The sequence below is a fragment of the Pinus tabuliformis genome, chromosome 4_2 (assembly GCF_031772625.1).
Source record: "Pinus tabuliformis cultivar Carrire ecotype Pingquan chromosome 4_2, CPIR1, whole genome shotgun sequence".
Classification (NCBI taxonomy): domain Eukaryota; kingdom Viridiplantae; phylum Streptophyta; class Pinopsida; order Pinales; family Pinaceae; genus Pinus; species Pinus tabuliformis.
The window spans coordinates 635,230,755-635,254,286 of NC_142304.1; the positions used below are offsets into that span (position 1 = coordinate 635,230,755).

The following is a 23,532-nucleotide window of genomic DNA, read 5'->3' on the forward strand; positions in this document are numbered from 1 at the left end:
ATGGCGGGCTCGCCGTGTGAAGCGTCCCAGGGATAACAGATATCATCCCCCAAGTCCGAATCTTGGGTTCGGTCTTGATCGTCCCTAGAAGCATTGTCGGTTGCCCAGTTATCCCCCGAGTTGGAGATGTGATGAGAAGTGGAAGATGTCGCCGCAATCTCTTCCTCCAGGCTTTTCATGACTTTGTTTACCAGCTCCTCACTAGGAGCGCAATCATCGTCATCATCTTCTGATAACGTTTTGTCTAATTGCAGTAAATGAAGAAATCGGTCGGTTTCTTCGCTGCAGAAACGTTTCGGGTACCCGGCATCAATGGAGTCCACCAGAGCCTGGGCTCACGACCGCGTTTTCTGAGCGTCTCAGACATTATCGAGAGATGGTCCGGAGATCCTAACACGGAAGACCACGGTTGTGAAGAGACAAGAAAAGGATGATACTCCAACTGCAGCGGAGAACTGGTCTTTTTGCTATTATTGACTGAGATGGCTAGCAAAGCGATTATGAGAAAAGCGGAAAGGGGAATTAGCTACATATAGCTAAGGCAAGGCACGGGAAATCATATATATAAGGAAACCCAGAGGATTTGGTGGAAGAGGGAACAGTCAGGGATGGGAGGGGGATTTGAATGATGGTCTCGAAAATTTCAGACGGCAGGTCTGGCTTTTGTCTGCAATCTCTGGCCTTTTTAAATATTGCTAAAGGGTTTGCTTCACGACAAAGGTATCAAATTTTCAATCGATCCGTTTCAAGAAAGCTCGCTGTCAATCAATCCGTTTCAACTTTCAACAAAGTTGGTTGTGGAACAGATTCCACGTCATCATGACAGTAAGAGATTTATAGCCGCTGTTGAACCCTAATTTACTCCGGCCCTGGGCGCCGTGCCAGGCTGGGTACGAGCTTGAGTAGGTACGCATTAGATGAATGGTGACCGGCAGGCTAGGTACGAGCTTGCGTAGGTATGCATTAGATGAATGGTGACCGGCAGAAACCCGCAGGGCAACATCATCTTTCAATATGCTTAAAGCTTAATGGGATCAATTCAATTGATTCTTTTCAAATTTGATAAGTATTTTTGTGAAGCTGGAATTGGAGGGTTTTATTTGGGAACTTTGACAATTAAGTCTCGTGGACGGGTGCGGTACACCTGAAGAATGTCTTTGCTATTTGAAATTTTAGGAATTAAAAAATAATTAGAAAAAGAGAGTTTCCTCCTATTTTAATTTCCCTGCCCACTGACAACTTATTTTTTGTTTTCCATATTTGTGTTATGTAATGCTAATCCATATTTAAAATGTGTGATAATCCATCAGAAAAATACGTGTAATGACAGTTAATTATAAAATTAAAAAGAAAAAACATAGGAATGATGCATCATTTGAATTTTGAGGTTGGACTTTATTTTCTAAATAATTGTGAAATAAAAAAAATATCATATAATTTTTTATAAAATCATTATTCTTAATTATCTGAAAGCATATAAATAAATACGAAAATAAATTTAAAAATTTAAAATATTTATTATAAAATATAGATTTAATAACTCAAATATATTATTTTAATAATATATATAATTTTATTAATTATATATTGTTACACTATACAGCTCCACGAAGAACACTACGACTTCGCAAGTTGTAATTGAATTTCTTAACCGGTTTTGCCTTTGTAAATTAAACACTAACATGAAAAAGATAATGAGCATCTGCCACCATATAATAATTATATTTTACAAAAACATAAAGAACATCTTCCACCATATAATAATTATATTTGACTGGGGAGAATAAAGTAGGTAGGAAAGATACCTATTTGGAGAATTCGGCAGGCGTACAAGTTCAACCTACCCCACATTGCAACCACTGGAGTCTGGTAACCGAAAACTCAAGCCAGAGGCAATCCCATTGCTGACACACCATCTAGTCAAATAAAGTGGGAGCACATGGAATAGTTGGCCACTTCCTTATCACAACAACAATTACTATATTAATGAGACCTACCATCTACCAATGGGCCATGACTCATGAATCACCAGCGATGGTATGTGGTGTTAGCGACAATACCGACCATCCGAACTGAAATAAATCATCATCTGACAGTAGCCTCGGTGGCGGAGCAGAAGCTGGCCCGTCGGTAGACATCGTGAGGCGCAACTTTATCAAGATCATGTGATAGACAGCGTGGCGGCTACTTTCGAGACAAAGAGAGTCGTAAATCGGTGGGGGAGTGTATGGGTATGAACGTAAAAGCGGGTGGGAATCAAACGGTAACAGCTAACAATACCATATATAAAAAACAAACGGTCATTAAATACTTTGTCAAATCTTCCAAATCGACTAGTACTACAGATTCAAACCGTACACGTCCGGAAGCAAAAAGCTATAGTTAAATAATGAGTTGTTTTTAGTTTGGTTTTTTGGATTTTTTGATATGGTAGAAAAATTTGAAGTGAAATTTTGATTTGTGTTATCTAAATTAGTTTTTGATTTTATATGGATTTATTACTTTTAAAAAAATTATAACACTTTAAATATACAAAAGTTAACTATTAAATTTATGATTTCAATAAATTCCAACTAAATTTTAAAGAAATTAAATCTCTGACAAAAATTTCCAAAAATCTCACTAAAAACAGTCAGATAAATAACACCACCTCAACCCAAAAGCGAAAGACCAACGATAAAACATGGAAAATTTTCACGTTGATGGATATTCATCGCTGTTCCAATGCCAGCGCTCACGTCCCATATAGATTCTTTCTAATTGTAATGGTGTGACATTAGATATCCAGATTCCATGCTTCTAACCTTTTCACTGAGCCATGCGTTGTCCGTTTCCCGGCCCACGGTTGCTTCCCGAGGTTTCATTGGTCATAGGAATAAAAATCGGTGCATTTTACTCCATGCTTCGTCCTTTTTTTCCTTTGGAATTTCAAAACTCGTAGGTTGTGTTTTATTTTACAATTCTCCAATTATTAAAGAAGTTCTTGAAATCTCCAAGAATTTGAAGAATTCTCCAATTATTCAAGAAGTTCTTGAAATCTAGAAGTATTAATTTTAATTTTAACGGGAAGAATGGATATAAGTTTAATTAATGCTAGAAGTCTGTTATCTACTACTTTTTTTTTTGGGTTTAAATTTAATTAATTTTTTATATTATTTCTTAATATTTTTCCAATTTTTCCAAAATTTTAAATGTATATTTTTTTCTAAATATCAATGTTCAATTTTTTTTTCTCAAATTTATTATTGATGAGAAAAAGTTTTTCAGTGTAAATCACACGATATTTTATTTGTCCACGTGATATTTCATTTGTGGACGAGTTTCAAACCAACCAGTATGCTTCATCATTAGATCAAGTTGAAAAATTCAATTATATAATTTATCATTGTTTATATTAATACATTTTAATTTATTTATTTTAAACTTATTATTTATTTAAATTAAACTAAATCTTATTTCCTTCTAAATTTCTATCCTTAATTAGATCTTTTGATTTCAGTTTATTTATTACTTATAATTTCTATACTTATTTCAATTAATAAAATTTTTATGTAGTATTAATTCTAATATCATTCTTTTACCATTACTTTTTATTTTAAATTATTAAATTTGAATTTGAATGGTGTATATTTAATTATTTTTTTTAATTTTAATTTTCAAAGGATTCTTATTTTTAATTACTTTTATTTTTTTCTCATTCGTTATTTTAATTAATTCTTAATTTTTGTTTTCTATAAATAAATATTATTGTATTATTAGTTCTTAATTTATTATAAATGAATTATTTATTAATAAATTTTAATATTTCTCTAATTTCTATTTTTAATTAAATATTAATTTATATTTTAAATTTATGAATATGATGAAATATGATTTTTATTAACCTTTGTAATTAAATATAAAAATAACTTACAATTAATTAACAAAATATTTAAATCAATATGAAATATTTAATTATATAACTTTTATGTATATTTAAAGTAAATTCATATGTTACCTTATTTACATATGTTTTAAACTAACTTCTCATTAACTATTTAATTATATATAAATTTAAACCCCTTTTAATTTAATAATAGTATAACTAACTTACTATTGATTTAATAATTATTTAATTCTGTAACTTTAACTTATTTATTTTTTTAATATATTACCTAGTTTTATTTGATTCTTAAGTAATTTTCAATTAACTAACTAAATATTTATATATGTGATTAATTTCTATTGATTAATTTTTAATTAAATATAGGTATGCTCTCTTATCCTTGTCCCTTGGTCTAGTCCGACTCGCCGTTTCCAGTCAAATATAGCCATTCACCGGTCTAGCCTACCAGCGCAATATAGTCGTTGCTTGGTCAAATATAGCCATTGGATGTTTTGCTCTGACTATTTAACATGCAACCTAGATCTGATTCTTCAACTTGTCCCGACGATCGATGAACCACACTGGTTGGTTCGAAATGCTTCGACAAATGAAATTTCATGTGATTTACGCTGAAAAACTTTTTTCATACAATTTTTAACTTAAATTGCTTAAATTTGAATTTTGATTAAAAACTTGTTCTATTTGTCGATTTATTTTTATTTTAATATTTTTTATAAATTTGACTTTGACCAAAATTATTCTTTACATTTTACGTTAACATATACTTAATTCTTTTTTTCCTAACCGATACTTAATTCTTGTTATCATATTAATTGGCTCTTCTACACTCTTTTACTCACACCAACTATTTGGTTGTTGATGATGGATGGATGGAGTAACCATCCAATCATGAATCCATTACATAGTTGGAAATATCCAACAATATGAATAACAATGGAAGCCTTCAATTACTTATAAAATATTTTTATTTTTTTAATTATATAAAATATTTTTATTATTATAAAAATGAATTAAGCATTTTGAAAACATAAGGGGTCAGCTGAAATGGTGATCACCTTGATAATGAAGAGCTATGTTCCATGAGATTCCAGGTTGAAACATCGTTATGAATAACCAACCAAAAAAAATTATTAAGCATTTTGATTTTTTTTTTAGATTCTTGAATTATACATATTTCACAATTCATTTAACATTCTAACAAATCTACGGGATGTTGTCTTTGAAGAGATAGAAATTCAAAGTCCACAATCTTGATAATCTCCTTAGTCACTTGGAGAAGCAACAAAAAAAAAACAATTCCTTAGAGAAATGAAATTTGATTAAGAATGACTTTTAGCCCCCCGTGCGAATATCCATGAGTTAGATAACTCTTCTTTTGACTATATTTTTCAACACCAGAGATTTATAAAAGTAGCTTCACCACATGGACAACATAATAGACAAAAATGGTTCACACAAGTACTAAAAGATGTTTACAAAGATGAACAAAATAAAATAGGGACTAACGATTCAACTAATTTGAATTTTGCCTTAGTCACTAATGATTCCAATGAAGCAACAACTTTTGCAAAATAAATGAAGCATAAAGAACGGAAAAAATCCATGATGGATGAATATGATTCATAATTGCAAATGGAACATGAAAACTTGTTAATTTTCCAACAAATGTTAAACCCATTGACTACCAATGGGTTTACAAAATGAAATACCAAGAAAAGATGAAGTTAATAAGTACAAACCAAGAGTTGTGGCTAAAGGTTTTTCTATAAAAGAATGGATTGACTATGAAGAAATATTTTCCCCAAGAACAAAGTGAAACACAATCAGGATGGTGATATATTTAGCTACACAATATGGGTGGACGATCCATCAAATGGTAGTAAAAAGTGTCTTTCTTAATGGTGATTTGAAAGAAGTATATATGACTCAACCCCTAATATTTGAATTTGAAGGGCAGGGGCATAAAGTTTGTAAATTAAACAAAACTTTATATGAATTGAATAAGGCACCCACGACATGTTATGCCAAAATAAATGAACACCTCAGGCATATTTGTTTTCATCACAGTGAGACTTATGATACTCTATATTTCAGGATGAAAGGTCAAAACTTGATTATCATTGTTCTTTATCTTGATAACTTAATCATTACAAAAAATCATAAGAATCACATTAGGCAAGTGAAATGGGAACTTCAAAAGGGATTCAAAATGATAGAATTGGGCACACCTTAGCGCTATCTTGGAACAAAAGTTTCAAAACAACGTAATAAAATCTTCTATAGCCAAAATAAACTATTCTGCAAAATTGTTGATTAAGTTTGATATTAAAAATTGTAAACCCTCTCTTACTCCTATAAAGCAAGACTTAAAATTTTTAGAATTTGAACGGGGAGAATTAGTGAACAACAAAAGCTATAAATAGTTAATTGAAAACCATATCTACTTGAAAAGAACTAATCTATATTTGTGATAGGTAGTCAAAATTATTTCCAACTTCATACAAGAACATAGAGAAAGTCAATGGAATGCAACAAAAGGGCCATTAGGCACATGCACAGAGCGAAGGATTTTGAGATTATTTATATAAAAACAAAAAATGTATACTAGTTTCATATTTAAATGCAAAATTTGTAGGTGATATTGATGATATAACATCAACATCAGTTTATTTAGTGAATATGTGTTTAGGAACATCCTGTCGAAGTTGTCAAAAGCAGGAAACAATGGAAAATTCTTTAGCAGAGACAAGATACATTTCAACATTGAAGGTAGAATGTGAAATTGTTTGACTACATAAAATTTTGCAAGATTTTGGTACTATTAAAAAAAGACCAACTTCATTTTTTATTGATAATCAATCAACAATAGAAATAACAAAGAATCTAGTATTTCATAAAAATATGAAGCACTTTGACGCTACGTATCACTTCATCGAAACACCCATAAAAAACACCATCATCGAGCCAAAATAATGTCCATCCGAGGATGAAACTTTAGACATTTTCACCAAGCCATTATGAAAAATAAAATTCAACAACTTTACCATAGAAATTGACATTTGTAAAAACATTAGAGAAACTTTGAGGTCTAATATGGGTCTCAAAACAAAAATGTACAACCAAAATCAACTTTATAAGAACCAATATGATTCAAGATGATGATGTAAACCACGGGGATGATTCACCAATTTTGGAGTTAAAAAAAGTAAAAATATTAAAAGATAAATAAATAAATAAATAACTACTTTTTCAACTTATCTCCCTACAGTTTTACTCAAATTTCAAGCAAGATCAAACGTTGGCTGTGAAATTTAATTCCTTATCCAAGAAGTACCCATGTTGCATACTTTCGATAAATCCTTGATTCGAACTTAAACAGGAACACAACAAATCGAAGATATAACCATAAATAGAGAGATGTAGCATAAATAACAATTCATTTCGTTAATATCAAATATTGAAATATGCTTACAAATAGATTGGAAATAAACTAGCTTGGGTGATGGTAGCTTATCTCTGAGAAGAGATGTGGCGGGTACATGCCTCTGAATGTGTTACAATGAGGCTCAAAGGCCTATTTATTGTTGAGAAACAATGGAAATCCCCAAACATCAAAAAACCTAACCCTAGGAGATGAAATACCAAAACTATGGGTCCTATTTGAGTAAATTGGTACATCAACTTACTGGGGTTGTAATTTTAGCATACGGTCTTCATTTGATGCTCACAATATCTTGTAATAAATATCTATCCAAGGACTACAACTTTTAAATGAAAACATAAATTAAAGTCTTGGGTTTGCCCAATTTTCTGAAAAACGTTGTGTTAGGGCCTCGAAATGACTCTGGAAGTTTAGGACCCGAAAACTTGCCAAAAATAGTAAATTGTGCTACAATTAAGGAGACGGAGAAACTGAAAGAGACAATGTTGGGGGTCCAAGTGGAATAGGTGGGTGGCCACCAATATCCACCTGGATCAATCCTGCCCCCTTAGGAAGCAATGATCCTCATTGCATTAAGTGCCTCCATGAGATGGGGAAACTTTTGCTAAACTTGGTCCTTGGTGAGCCAGTTGCCTTGGTGAGTAGTTGGTCAGCTTTGACAACATAATATAGTTGGATCTTCTACTAGTGAATGTTCTTGATCTGTTTCCATGATCCGATCATTTGTGGTCTATTCCATGCAGTATAGGTTTAACTCTATTGGTGTGAGTTTTTCTGCAATGTCTGATGTGTTGAGTAATAGTGGCAAGTATGGTCGAAGGAAGACCAGATTGAAAACTGGGTGCAGGAAAAGGAATGGAGAAATGATGAGCTCAAATTAGTTGTCTCCCACAACCTTGGTAATGGTGTAAGGCCCATATTAGAGTGAGAATAGTTTGCAGTGGGGTCCAACGGGTCACTCCTTCTGCAAATGTAACCCAACTTTCTCACCTAGTTGGAACTTGTGCAAAACCCGATATTGATCATGGCGCTGCTTGTACTTATCATTGTCTCTATCTAATATCTGATGGACCTACTGGTAGATGTGTTGAATGCTCTTAATGAATCTATTAGACCTATCAGATTCAGACTCGATGTGAGCTAAATCTACCTTAGCTTCAAATGGTATGGCCACATCAATGGGACACAATGGATGAAATCCCAACCCTACCTAAAAGGTTTTGTTGCCCATTGAGCTGTGGAGAGACCTGTTGTAGCTATACTGGACATAGGGGAGGCTTTCATCCCATGTGTGGATGCTTGGAGATATACATGCGTAGAATGAGTATGATCATGATGTTAACGACCTCAGTTTGGCTATTAGTTTGGGGATGGAAAGATGTGGACTTAGTAAGTTTGGTATCCAACATTGACTAGAGAATGACCAAAATGAACTTAGAATCTACTGTCCTGATCTGAGATAATGGACTGTGGGATCCAAAAGTGTACCCAAACTCACTCAAAGAAGAGCTTAGCAGTGGCCTCTACTGTGATACCCTTCTTACAGACTGCCATAATGGCCATCTTAGAGAATCTGTCAACAACCATGAAAATGCAGCCCTGACATGTAGTCCATGGATATAGATTCCCAAGGTTGACTAGGAGTACGTAGAGGATTATATAGGTCTTGCTTCTTGATGGTTGGTTTGGCCCTAGCATAAGCAGTGTAGGACTTAATGTACCTCCCAACATGATGACGAAGGTTTGAACAATAAAATTCTTCTGCAGTACTTCCACTGTTTTCTCTACTCCAAAATGTCTAGCGACCCAATAGTAGTGCACCTCCTAAATCATCTTGGCACACTCACTTGAAGGAACATAAATGTGTCCCAGGTGGCATAACAATGCATCCTAGAGTTGAAAATTAGGAACTTCCTTACAGGCTTCCAGGAGTGTATGGTATGCATTGCCGAATTTTAGATTGTTGTTGTAAAGATGTAGCCACCATGAAATCTTATGCCCACAAGAGTCAAGCACCATGATCAGTCCCATGATTGGTTGTCAACTAAGGTAGTCTTCAACATTATTATGTTTCCCTTCTTGTTCTTAATGTTCATATGGAATTGTTATAGGTATGTGGACCGTTTCAGATGTTGATCATTCTGCAACTTCCCTTTTGTCTGTATAAACTGCAGGGGTTAGTGGTCTATGTGAATGACTGTTTCCTTCCCTAAAATGTAATGCTTCCATTGGTGGCAAGCTTGCACAATGGAATACATTTCTTTTTCATAGGTGGGATTCTTTCAGACTGTGTCTAAAAGTGTGTCATTGTTATAAGCCATTGGATGCCCTTATTGAGTAAGAACTGCACCAATAGCATAGTTGGAGGCATATGTCTCAATCTCAAATAGTTGTTGTAGGTATAGTAATATAAGCATTGGTGCAGAGCATAGGCACTCCTTCAACTTAGCAAACATCTTTTGTTGGGTTTCAGACCAAAAGAACTTTGGTTTCTCTTTGCCCTTGGTGACTTGACTTAAAGGCGAAGTGATATGAGAGAACCCCAACACAAACCTCTGATAGAAATTCACAAGACCTAGAAAGCTACAGAGCTCTATTAGAGTGATTGGGGCTAGCCAATCCTGAATGACTTGTATCTTGGTTAGGTCCACATGCACACCCTCCTCATTAATGATGTACTCCATATATTGAACCTGGGACATGCCAAAAGTGCATTTCTCCATATTCACACACAACCTGTGTTGTTGCATGGTTTGGAGGGCCTGACGAATATGGTGGAGGTGCTCTTCCCAACTGTTGATGAAGATGAAGATGTCATCTAAATACACCACCACAAATGAATTGGTGAGGGGTCACAAGATGTCGTCCATGAAGTAGAACACCTAATGTGAATCATAAGGAAAACAAATTCCTGGTCTGTGAAATGATCTTATTGCATTGCTTTGCAAAGATTAAAGAGATAGCGGTAGGTAGGGCTACCTCTGGTATCCTGTACAATGTATTGACCAAAGTAATAATTACAGAGCAAGGTCTAGACTCATATACAACATTTCACTTCCACAATTATGGTTTTCCTAATAATACATCACAAACTTCGAGAGGAGCAACATCACATAGTACCTCATTCGTAAAGGGCTTGATGTTGTAGGGAAGGTGACACTGCTAGCTGACGCAGAGATCTTGTCCTTAATGAAGCCACCCGATGGTGTATGACTGTGGATGTGTTGTAGTGGCTAGACCCATCAACTTCATGAACTCTGTTGAAATGAAGTTCTTTTGGCTCCTGCTATCGACAATGAACTGCAGTAGAGAACCCTTCACCCACATTTGTGAATGGAAGAGGTCTTCCCCCTCCTCTGGATATTCAAGCTCATTCTTTTGGAACTTTTTGGTGGCCACAGTGACACAAGGCTCCATGTAAATGATCTTCTTCACTTTGCCATTCCCTTTGTCAGGTTCTGACTTTGAGACAAAACATGCGTTGGATTTGGAAGCCTTCAGATCGATCACCACTGACTACCTGGCCTGACACTCACTTGTGTTTTGAGTGGAGCTATTATGGAACTCACACCATTTTCCCATGTCCTTCTTTGTCATTGGGGTGTTTTTATTTTCTTGTGGCTTTGGTGAGTTTCCCTGGGTCACCCCACCTTGGCTTTGTCCTTTTCTCTACAGTTTGGGGGTGCCTTTCCCTTCCTTCGGATTCGAAAATCTAAAGTCTTGCTTCTTCTGTTTAAACTTCTACTCAATCTAGACATTGTATTGATACATCCTACCGAGTGAGGAGATGTCCAAGAACTCCATCTTGTCTTGGATGTATCCGTGTATATAGTTGCAGTACTTGAGTACCAAATGTTGCTTAGAATCCTTGATACCTAACTTCATGCGAAGGGTATGAAAAAAATTGTTAAACTCGGATATATATTTGTACTTTCCTTGCCGCATCATGGTCCACTTTATGTATTTATCCTGATAGTTACTGACAGGGTAGCACTCCTCTATGATGATGTCCCGGAATGAATTCCAAGTGGGTGCAATTGAAAATAGTGAGGGTGTACTTTCGTCCTTCTTCTCACAGTAGGTTTCCCACCAGTCCTTGACGCGAAGTGCAAAAGTAATATTTTCCCAAATAGAAAAATCATGAACAAAAAAATATCCTTCTAGTAGATTTAACCATTTATCTACGGCATCCACATCTATTTTACCTTCAAATATGTGGATGTCAAAGTTAACTAGTACTTTAAAGGGTGTGGCACTTCTAGAGTGGCTATTGGAAGAGATGCATCACCTTTGGGTAGCTGTTGAAGGATCTGGTCAAAGTTGTACATCATCACATTCCTCCATCGCTTGAGGGCTTCTTCGAGAAAGATTTTGAAAGGATCTCCTACCCCCTCGTCTTTCTTCTCTTCCGCCATGGGAGGCCTTCATGATTTGTGAGGTTAGTCTTGCAAATGTTCAACCATTTCGAGCCCTCAATCCTTATATCCTAACCTCGTTGGGGACATGCAAAGAAAAACATAGAAAGAGTAGACCACTACAATACCACTGATATGAACTTAAATAGGAATGCAACAAATCATATATATAACTATAAATATAGAGATGCAACAGAAATAACACCTCATTTCATTAATATCATATACCGAAGTATGCTTACCAACAGACTGGAAATAAACTAGCTCGGGTGTGGCATCTTATCTCTGAGAAGAGATGTGGTGGCTACATGCCTCTGAACTATGTTACAATGAGGCTTGAAGGCCTATTTATTATTTAGAAACAATGGAAAACCTTAAATATCCAAAAACCCAACCCTAGGAGATTATGGGCCCCGTTTGGGTAAATTCGTACATTAACTTCCCAGGGTCATAACTTTGGCATACGATCTCCATTTGACGCGCACAATACCTCGTTAGAAATATCTATCTCAGGACTACGACTTTAAAATGAAAACATCAATTAGAACATTAGGACTTCTTTTGGTTTTCCCAAAAAACATCATTTAGGACCTCAAAACAATTCTGGAAGTTTAGGACCTAAAAACTGCCAAAAATAGTAAATTTTGCTATAATTAAGGAAATCGAAAGAGACCATGTTGGGGGTCCAAGTGGAAAAGGTGGGTGACCACCAATATCCACCTGAATCAACCCTGCTACACGAAAAATGAGAAATGCATGAAAAAATATGATTGCAATAATGTTTTTTCATGTATTTATCATTTTTCGTGTATCAAGGTCTATCGAAAGTATGCAACATGGGTACTCCTTGGATGAGGAATTAAATTATGCATTCAATGAGTGATTCTACTCAAAATTTAAGTAAAACCATAGGGAGATTAGTTGAAAATGAGAGATGAAAAAGTGGTTTTTCTTTTTTCCCTTTAAAATTTGATGATGCCATCTAATCTTATTTTAATATTTTCACTATTACTTTATAATAGTCCTTAGGAGGACCATTTGATACCTTAAAATTTCTCTAATATAAACTACATGATTAAAGGGGGAATCTTTGCCTCATATCCTAAAGTAAATTTAGTTAGTTATTTTTCCTAGAACAATAAAGATATTTTGGATATGTATTTTTCCTAAAAATATTTAAGTTATTCTAGAATTGTTGTATTCTGTAGAAGATATATAGTCCTTTTCATATCCTTGCCACAATGATCATCCTCTAGTTGTTTATTAGAGACACATGGAATTCTAGATGATGGTAGAGAGGTTATATATATGTTATCCCTCTTAGCCTTTATCTAAGTTTTCTCTTTGATCAATAAAATTACATGTCCAAGTACGCTTTTTCTAAATCCATCATCCTAGCATAGATTCTTTTATGGACTCTCGGGGTTTTGGGTAAAATTTATTAAAGTATTTCTTAGCTCCATCAATCCAAATGTTCATTGACTTTTCAGTTATTGATATATATTTATTAGCATAACTGTATTGAGTTTTTCATGGCTATTTGCATGTTTTATGGGATGAGAGTCTACATATTGCAGTCTTATGTCAATTCTTACCATTTAATTTATCTTTCTAAAATCTCAATACCTAATGAAAGTAGAACCCCTCAAAGGTTTTTATATTGAAGGGTTATTTTTTGAAAATTTGATATGAGGTATGATAATTTGTTCACAAGGATTGTAGAAGGAATTTAAGTCATTGACCCAAATAGTCCTTAAAGTAGAGAGGGAAACGAATGAAATGAAACTTTAGTAACTGAAGTGAGTACCAACTCTCAATGTCAAATGACCATACAACCAATAAATAGTCGACTTATCCCACCTAAAGTGTCTCTTATTGATATATAATAAAATAAATTTTAATTTATTCTATTGAGTTATCCAATGTCACTGTGAAATGTTTCAGCACTCATTAAATATATGGATGATTAAATATTATAATGAAGAGAAGTGAAATTTGATAATATAATGAATTAATCCAAACATCGTATACAAATGCACCAATCAGAATTTAATTTATATGAATATTGTTATAAGATATATGTTTATTTTTCGATGAATAACAAATTTTAAAAATCACAATAATTGTAGTGTCATAGGTCAATGTTTCTAAAAAAGATAAAATCTCATAAAAAAACTTGTGCGTCCATAACATAAACATGCATCAGTGCATTATGTTATCTAAAAGCACTATTATGACATTTTTTTACATGGTTAGTGCCTTTTTTGAAACGACAACACGAAGGCGTTAGATTATTCAAGCACTAGTATTTTTTGTATGTAACACCCCACTGCACTATAGTTCTTAAAGCATAAGTGCTTTCATAAAACTAATGCTTTAATGCTACAAAATATTATTTCCATCCCCGGTCCATTTTTTAAATTAATAACACTAACTCTTTTATATCAGTAGCATATCGGTGATTTTATTCAAATCATAAACATTGAAGTTGCGAGTTTAAATAAAAACCTGGGTCTACAATATGTTTTTGCCTTCCCTGGTGTCGCTCCAGAAAAGAACACACCAGGGCATTTTTTTAATATATACACAACAAGCGGTATACATTTTAGGCACCAATGTTCTTTCTATTCAACGCCTGGATACTTTTCATTATGTATAAAGCTCTAATGCTTTCATATATTTAGTGCACGAGTGTTATTTTCCCATGAAGCACACCGATAAAAAAACATCCACTAAAACCTATGGGTGCCCATATTTTTTCGTTTGTGATGAAGTTCTGTTATAATCTCTGCTACCAAAAACATATCTTTTAGTAGAGGTTTTTTTGGCAAATTTTGGCAAAAATATAACAAGTTTTTATTAATTATTAATTTTATTTTTATTTCATTTAAAATGACATTATGTTTTTTATTATTAATTATTAATTTAATATATCATGCTTCAAATACTACACCATCTTCTCTATACTAGACTATATACAATATATCTTAGCCCAACTAAAATATCAAATGCTTAGTCAAAGTTTTAAATAAATGTAAGATTGTCCTTTTTTTTGTTATGTTGAATGACTTATTATTCCATAAAGCTTGGAATTCTCCATAGTTTTTACTTTTTATATCCCTAGGGAAGTTTAATTCCCCCAAGGTGACTTCCATCCTCAACCCCTCCCAATAAGGTTTGAACTTGCAATTTAGTGGGGATTAAAACCAATATGAACGAATTATTTTACATGTCATGGGTTAAATTTTTAAAATTTTATCATAATCTTGGGCAAGTAACATGATTTAGTATTTATATGAACTGGAAATTTTAATCTATTTAAGAAATCAATATGGAAAATACAATACAATGATTACATTGTTTATAATTTTATATAATTTTATTGTTTTCGATCAGTGTCTATCTAAGACCCCGTAGACAAAATCCTATATAATTTTGATTTATGAGTGATATTTTATATTTTTTAATAATGTTTAAACTAGCACTATAGTTTTATATCATATTCTTTTTAATTGGTGATTTATATGTGAGAATTGATATAATTTTGCTTTTTAATTTCTTTCTAAATGGCATGATTTGGAATTTAAGTGTACTGAAATATTTTATTTATATAAAAAAGTAATATTAAAATAAAATAAAATATTGATTTCATATTTTATTTATTTTTTTATTAATTTTGTATTTCCTCAAAAATCAACAACTCATATAACAGCCAGATTTTGATATTTTAATCAGAGCATCTATAGGCGATCTCAATCTGCCACAAGGCAAACTTAACCACCTACATGTATTAATGTTTGACAAAATTCCATCAATTACTAAAAGTAAATGGGGCTACATACCACAACAATGCATATCTAAAGACTACATGAACATATAATAGATATCATGAATCTAATGGCATGACATGAATAGAATCTTTGGCATCGGAACCTGGAGGAGATGGTGATTTTTCCTCAATTTGAAGGTGGCTCTCCAAGTAAGCTATTATGGCATTCAGGCTCTCTAGGAACAAAAGTTTATATGTCAGGACACATTTGATATTTTCCAGGGAAGCGAACATGTTATATTTCTCCCCTTGCTTATTTTGGAGAGCTCTCCCCCATAGAGTTTTGAGCTTCCAATGGAGAGTGATAGAGTTGAGGTATTATTGTTTACTTCCCTTAGTGTAATGAGGGTTGGGAACCCATTAAGAAATCTCCTCACTAATATCAGAATTAGAAAAATCTTGATAGTTAGCAATGGTTGAGGACTCAAGTTGGTGGATTTCAACACGAATTTCAGAAGGGGTAGCTAAATTGTATGTGGAAGAAACTTCATTTTCTTAAGCGTGGGGGAGAGATCTTCCCTGACGACCATGACCTCCCTTGCCTCACCGGCTATGCATGTGCTACCAAGTAATATTGCTTTGGAGAGATATGAAACAAATGTATGGAGTAAAGAATCAAAGGTCAAAGAAGAGAGCCAAAGGCGAGGAAGGTTTTGCACCAAATTCAACCAAGGAATCGACTGAGCCTGGCACAAATAAAACCAACAAAGGAAGGATACAGTAAAGAATGACGAGGCCATAGGTGTCTTTCTGGAGCAATGTAGATGGAACTGAATGTTTTGATGCCACTAGTGCTAAAACCCATCCCTAAAGAGATCTAACAAATAATTGAGACTCATAATAAATATAATATAGACACAAGAATGCCCGATATTCAAACTAGAAGGCTTAGATGTTACCCCAAGATTTTTAATCTATGAAAGTTGGTGTCCTTTGTCACCTTGTCGTCCTACTTTGGGCGTCACAACAACCATCATGTAGCATCATTCGCCTTCTCTCTTAGTGCTTATTAAACGATAAGCCACTGAAGACTTGAATTTCCCACTAACTTGACACCATACACCATCGTCGGCTAACCTTGGAGTCGAACCTCCTCACCTCTAGGGTTTGGGACGAACAAAATCCCTGCTAGAAGGTTCAAACGAGTTTGAGTAGCGACGATTCAATGCATTGACTTCTCAACATAATGTTGCCCTAGATATCGCACTTGTAGTAAGAAATAAGCAAGAAACCAATTAAAAGACATAACAACTCAAATTCAAACATAGTGAATGATCTAGAGAAAGAGCAAGACATATACATAATGTTTGCAATTAAGAGATCACATACTTTTTCATGAAAAGGGGTGGCCTAGCTAAAGTAAAAATTTCAAAATAAACCCACCAATCAAATTTGACAGTTTTCACACCTTTTCCACCATCTTCCTAATTTCAAAAAAAAAATACTAATTTTGTAATTTTACACTATAATTTGACAAACAAATCACCTAATTATCAAATTCCATCCTAATCTTAGCCCTAGCCCTAGCCCTAGCCGGCATACCTGCTAGCCGCGATTTTATAGCTTTTTTAATTACAAAGATTGCGGCAAGCCTTAAACCATGACTTTAATTTAAAAAATATATAAAATTAAAAAGATAGGCAAATACACAAATAATTATACATTTAATTATATATATATGTTTTTTATATTATTTTTTTGGTTAATTTTAATTAAAATTTGATAAAAAAAATTTAAAACTTAAATTTATATTGTTTAATCTGCATAATTAAAATGCTAAATTTATTTATATATTCAAAAATATATTTTAAATTAAAAAAATTATATTACCAAATTTATATATATAAATAAGATAACTCATTAAAATAAACTATATTTCATTAAAATAAACTATATTTCAAAATTATTTATACCGATTACATACATCTTGACCGTTTGCAAATTGTCAAACAAACAAACTTTTCTATTTTGCCATACTCAATAGGCCTGGATTTTGACGGCGAGCTCTTTATTTCCCACAACTACAGCATGGATGTAGGAAATAAATAAACAGCGCGCCGTCGAAATCTGGGTCTATCGAGTCTTGGAAAATATAAAAGTTTGTTTGTTTGACAGTTTGCAAACGGTTGATTTGTGAAAATTAAAAATGATGGAAGAGATATTATCCTACCGTTTTTTATTAGATGAATAAGAAAACTTGCAAAACACACATTGTGAAGTTACTAAGTCTTATATACCGTCCTCTATACATTTGAAAGAGCGAAAATTTCGTATATTGGAAATGATGGGTATATATATCTCGTCTCGAGATCGAGTCAAAAATTATGCAGAAATAGAACGCTGGGAGCAGGGGTTAAATTTGACGGGTACCTCTACCCATCATAATTATTTTTTATGACGATTTCATTTTTTAATTGCTTTTCATATGACTTTTAAAATTTAATTTTACCAGTTTTATCCATTTTTTGCAAATTAGATTCATAATTGGTCTTATATGAAGAAAAAGTGGCCTGTAAATAGTGAAGTGAATGCAATTGATTTTTGAAAAGATTAAGGCAAAAAGAAACCTGTTATTGCGAAAATTAAGTTTCCAATATTTAGTTTTTCGATTTATTTTTCAATAAGAAAAAACCACTTATTTTGATAGTCAATCAAAACAAACAAGATTACATTAGCCAAAGTCTTTTTTGCTCATAATACTATCAAAACATACAAAAAAAAATTTGCAATAAGAAAAAAAAACACATCCCAATACTAGATATCAAGGAGAAAACCACTAAACTGATGAGCAAGAAAACTATAGAGAAAACCTAGAGCTTGTGAAGTAAAACTACACACTCTGGTGATGCATACTGGATTACTATTGTGATCCCATCCACCTAGTGGATACTACTATAATCCCACCGAGTGCCTATTAGATACTATTGTGGTCTGGAAATCATTTGGATCTCGTGCTAAGAAATGCATTGAATACTTATTATGCATTTGGATCTCATACTTCAGAGTGATAGTGATTATCTGCATTCAGCTACCATTGGATTAGTGTGCATATGTGCCTAATTCATACTGCTATAATCACATATATTGGTACATTACATGTTATTGCATGAGCACCCACTGCTTACTGGATATTGTTGTAATAGCCGCTACACCTACTAGTGACCACCTATAAATAAATTTCCATAAAACTATCTAAAATAGGTTGTTTACTGTAAAACCCCAGTTTTTTTTTAAACAGAAAAACACGTTCTATTGATAATGGAAGAGAATGTACATATATTACCTTATATCACCAAAATTCACGAGCTTGATTATATTAAACAACCAGTCCACAGGAAACCTGGGCATAAACTTTTGGTGCTAATGAAAAAATTGAAGAAAAAAAGCCATTGCTGTGTGAGCACTTCAAAAAGCCATAACAAAAATGTAATCGTCCAGCAAAACATGAAGTAAGGGTTATGTAGAAAGAGCCTTGCAAACAGTGATGTAATAGAAATCTATCAATCTATGCAGATCAAAATAAAGAAACAGAGCACCCAGACAAGTCAAATCCTTAGAACAATGTATAATACCACATATATCAAATTATTCATATGAAATGCAATATATGCCATACATTGGAAATTATCAGAGTATAGGTTTTGGAAATTATCAGAGTATAGGTTTTGGGTATTATCCTATGCACTTGAAATTCTTACCGGAAATGATTTGGGTATCAATTCATTCGGGTCTGATCTCATCCTACGCATTGCCATCATTCACATCATCATTTGTTATTGAAAATCCCTTGTTTTGTTCCTCATCCTCATTTTCTCCATTGGATCGAAGCTTCCTCGAATATCTCCCCATTGCTGCATCACCAATTCCATTTTCATGCCCCCTGAAGCCCTCTGCAATCTGGGCCCGAAGAAAGATCCATAGTAAACAAACAAAAAACCCACAAAAAAACTGAAACTAGCAGAGGCTTAAGAGCTCTATTCCTCTGAAATTCCTCTGAAGCACTTCATTGTGAGCCCTCATCTTCAATCTATCTGGATGAACCGAGATCTCTATGTGGATTGATGAAAGAAAACCAGATCTATGGCACTAGATCTCCTTATTCTAAAGGCCTTGTAGACTTGTAAAACCTCGAAGATAACATTGTTTTTGTGGTACAATGGTAAAAAGAAGTCGCATAAAAGTACTCTAGCGTGGGAGTGAATGTGTAGACGCGTACAAAGTCAATAACTGTGAACCAACCATTCACATGGACCGTGGTGCCCATGAAAGAATTTGGATAAAATTTATTTTAAAAAATAACGTAAGAAGTCAATAACTGTGAACCAACCATTCACATGGACCGTGGTGTTGAATAAAATTTATTTTAAAAAATACCACATTGGACTCGACATATCCTAGTGCCAGCTTGGTATAAATAAATATATAAAATATGTATAAAGATTTGAAACTTCTGATTTTTTTATACGCCCGTCATTTTGACATTTTTCAAAATTATCTGCAAGTTCATTGTGACGTGTTTATTTTAAAACGAACTGTATTTTACGGCTAAAATAAGGAAAAACAGGTATACGGGCGTCAATTTTAAAGCCTGGCTGGGAGAGATAGAGTCAAAACTTGTACAAAAATAGAACGCTTGCAGTGATTAGATGGCGCCGACGGTTTCCAGTTTCCATCCGGCAGAAAAATCTCCGTCAAATAACATGCTTTGGCTGACGAAATCTCTATTTATACAATCTTGCAGTTGGCTGGCTGGCATCCAGGCATACGATGCAAATTGTTGAAAGCTTTCGAAATTGTCCTCCAAGTGCCAGTTTTCAGCGAGGGATTTAACATCCATGCTCTCCAACAAGCCATCCATTGTTCTCTTCGGAGATTGACAGACTTCGTCGTTCAAGTCCAGAATGGGGTTCGGCGGAATGCCCGGCTCGCCGTGTGAAGCGTCCCATGGATAACAGATATCATCCCCCAAGTCCGAATCTTGGGTTCGGTCTGGATCGTCCGTAGAAGCATTGTCGGTTGCCCAATTATCCCCCGAGTTGGAGATATGATGAGAATTGGAAGATGTCGCCGCGATCTCTTCCTCCAGGCTTTTCATGACTCTGTTTACCAGCTCCTCACTAGGAGCGCAATCATCGTCATCATCTTCTGATAACGTTTTGTCTAATTGCAGTAAATGAAGAAATCGGTCTGTTTCTTCGCTGCAGAAACGTTTTGGGTACCCGGCATCAATGGAGTCCACCAGAGCCTGGGGCTCACGACCGCGTTTTCTGAGCGTCTCAGACATTATCGAGAGATGGCCCGGAGATCCTAACACGGAAGACGACGGTTGTGAAGAGACCAGAAAAGGATGATACTCCAACTGCAGCGGAGAACTGGTCTTCTTGGTATTATTGTCTAAGATGGGTAGCAAAGCGATTATGAGAAAAGCGGAAAGGGGAATTGGCTACATATAGCTAAGGCAAGGCACGGGAAGTCATATATATAAGGAAACCCAGAGGATTTGGTGGAAGAGGGAACAGTCAGGGATGGGAGGGTGATTTGAATGATGGTCTCGAAGATTTCAGACGGCAGGTCTGGCTTTTGTCTGCCATATCTGGCCGCTTTAAATATTGCTAAAGGGTTTGCTTCGCGACAAAGGTATCAATTTTCAATCGATCCGTTTCAAGAAAGGTCGTTGTCAATCAATCCGTCTCAACTTTCAACAAATTTGGCTGTGCAACAGATTCCACGTCATCATGACAGTAAGAGATTTATTGCCGCGGTTGAACCCTAATTTAGGGCGCCGTGCCAGGCTAGGTACGAGCTTGCGTAGGTATGCGTTAGATGAATGGTCACCTGCCGAAACCCGCAGGGCAACATTATCTTTCAATATGCTTAAAGCTTAATGGGATCAATTCAATTGATTCTTTTAAAATTTGATGAGTATTTTTGTGAAGCTGGAAGTGAAGTTTTTTATTCGGGAATTTTGACCATATAGTGCCGTGGACGGGTGCGGTACACTGAAGAATGTCATTGCTATTTGAAATTTTAGGAATTAAAAAATAATTAAAAAAAGGAGTTTACTCCTATTTTAATTTCCCTGCCCACTGACAACCTATTTTTTGTTTTTTCATATTTGTGTTATATAATGATAATCCATATTTAAAATGTGTGATAATCCATCAGAAAAATACGTGTAATAAGAGTTAATTATAAAATAAAAAAAAAATCATAGGAATGATGCATCATTTGAATTTTGAGGTTGGATTTTATTTTTTAAATAATTGTGAAATTTAAAAAAATATCATATAATTTTTAATAAAATTATTATTGTTAATTATTTAAAAACATATAAGTAAATATAGAAATAAATTTAAAATATTTATTATAAAATACAAATTTAATAACTCAAATATCTTATTTTAATAATATATATAATTTTATTAATTATATATGGTTACACTATGCAGCTCCACGAAGAACACTACGACTTCACAAGTTGTAATTGAATTTCTTAACCGGTTTTGCCCTTGTAAATTAAACACTAACCTGAAAAAGATAATGAGCATCTGCCACCGTTTAATAATTGTATTTTACGAAAACATAAAGAACATCTTCCACCATATAATAATTATATTTTACCAGAAAACTGTAGACATTCGTTTTATGATAGAATCAACGGGGGGGCGGACTATTTTGTAAAGTAGGTGGAAAGAATAAAATTTGGAGAATAAAGTAGGTGGGAAAGATACCTATTTGGAGAATTCGGCAGGCGTACAAGTCCAACCTACCCCACATTGCCACCACTGGAGTCTGGTAACCACAAACTCAAGCCAGAGGCAATCCCATTGCTGACACACTATCTAGTCAAATAAAGTGGGAGCACATGGAATAGTTGGCCACTTCCTTATCACAACAACAATGACTATATTAATGAGACCTACCAGATACCAATGGGCCATAACTCATGAATCACCAGCGAGATGGTATGTGGTGTTAGCGACAATACCGACCATCCGAACTGAAATAAATCATCATCTGACAGTAGCCTCGGTGGCGGAGCAGAAGCTGGCCCGTCGGTAGACATCGTGAGGCGCAACTTTATGGAGATCATGTGATAGACAGCGTGGCGGCTACTTTCGAGACAAAGAGAGTCGTAAATCGGTGGGAGAGTGTATGGGTATTAACGTAAAAGCGGGTGGGAATCAAACGGTAACAGCTAACAATACCATATATATAAAACAAACGGTCATTAAATTCTTTTCTTCTCTAATTTATTATTATCTAATTTTCATTAGATACAGATTAAATCTGCATAATTTATCATTAATTGGATCTTTTGTTTATATTAATAGATTTTAATTAATTTATTTTAATTTATTATTTGTTTAAATTAAACTAAATCTTATTCCCTTCTGAATTTCTATCATTAATTAGATCTTTTGATTTCAGTTTATTTATTACTTCTAAATTCTTACTTGAAATCAAAATGCTGATCCTTATATCAATTAATAAAAATTCTATGTAGTATTAATTCTAATATCATTCTTTCACCATTAGTTTTTATTTTAAATTATTAAATTTCAATTTCAATTTGAAGTGTGTCTATTTAATTAATTTTTATAACTTTAATTTTCAACGTATTCTTATTTTTAATTACTTTTTATATTTTTCTCCTCCATTATTTTAATTTATTCTTAATTTTTGTTTTTTATAAATAAATATTATTTTATTATTAATTCTTAATTTATTATAAATTAATTATCTATTAATAAATTTTAATCCTTCACTAATTGTTATTTTTAATTAATTATTAATTTATATTCTAAATTTATGAATATGATGAAATACAATTTTTAACTTAAATTACTTAAATTTTAATTATGATTAAAAACTTGTTCTATTTGTGGATTTACTTTTGTTTTAATATTCCTTACAAATTTGACTTGACCAAAATTATTCTTTACATTTTAGGTTAACA

The 23,532-nt window shown here is 33.7% G+C and overlaps 1 protein-coding gene across 1 annotated transcript; it reads right to left on the bottom strand.

The window, feature by feature from the left end:
- Positions 1–19,983: 19,983 nt before the first annotated feature.
- Positions 19,984–21,130, bottom strand: LOC149170965 (uncharacterized). Its single transcript, XM_089424017.1, has one exon. The coding sequence runs from the start codon at positions 20,854–20,856 to the stop codon at positions 20,215–20,217; it is 642 nt and encodes a 213-aa protein (XP_089280143.1). The 5' UTR covers positions 20,857–21,130; the 3' UTR covers positions 19,984–20,214.
- Positions 21,131–23,532: the final 2,402 nt, after the last annotated feature.

Coding starts and splice junctions, on each gene's coding strand:
- LOC149170965 (XM_089424017.1), bottom strand. CDS start 20,856: ATGTCTGAGACGCTCAGAAAACGCGGTCGTGAGCCCCAGGCTCTGGTG.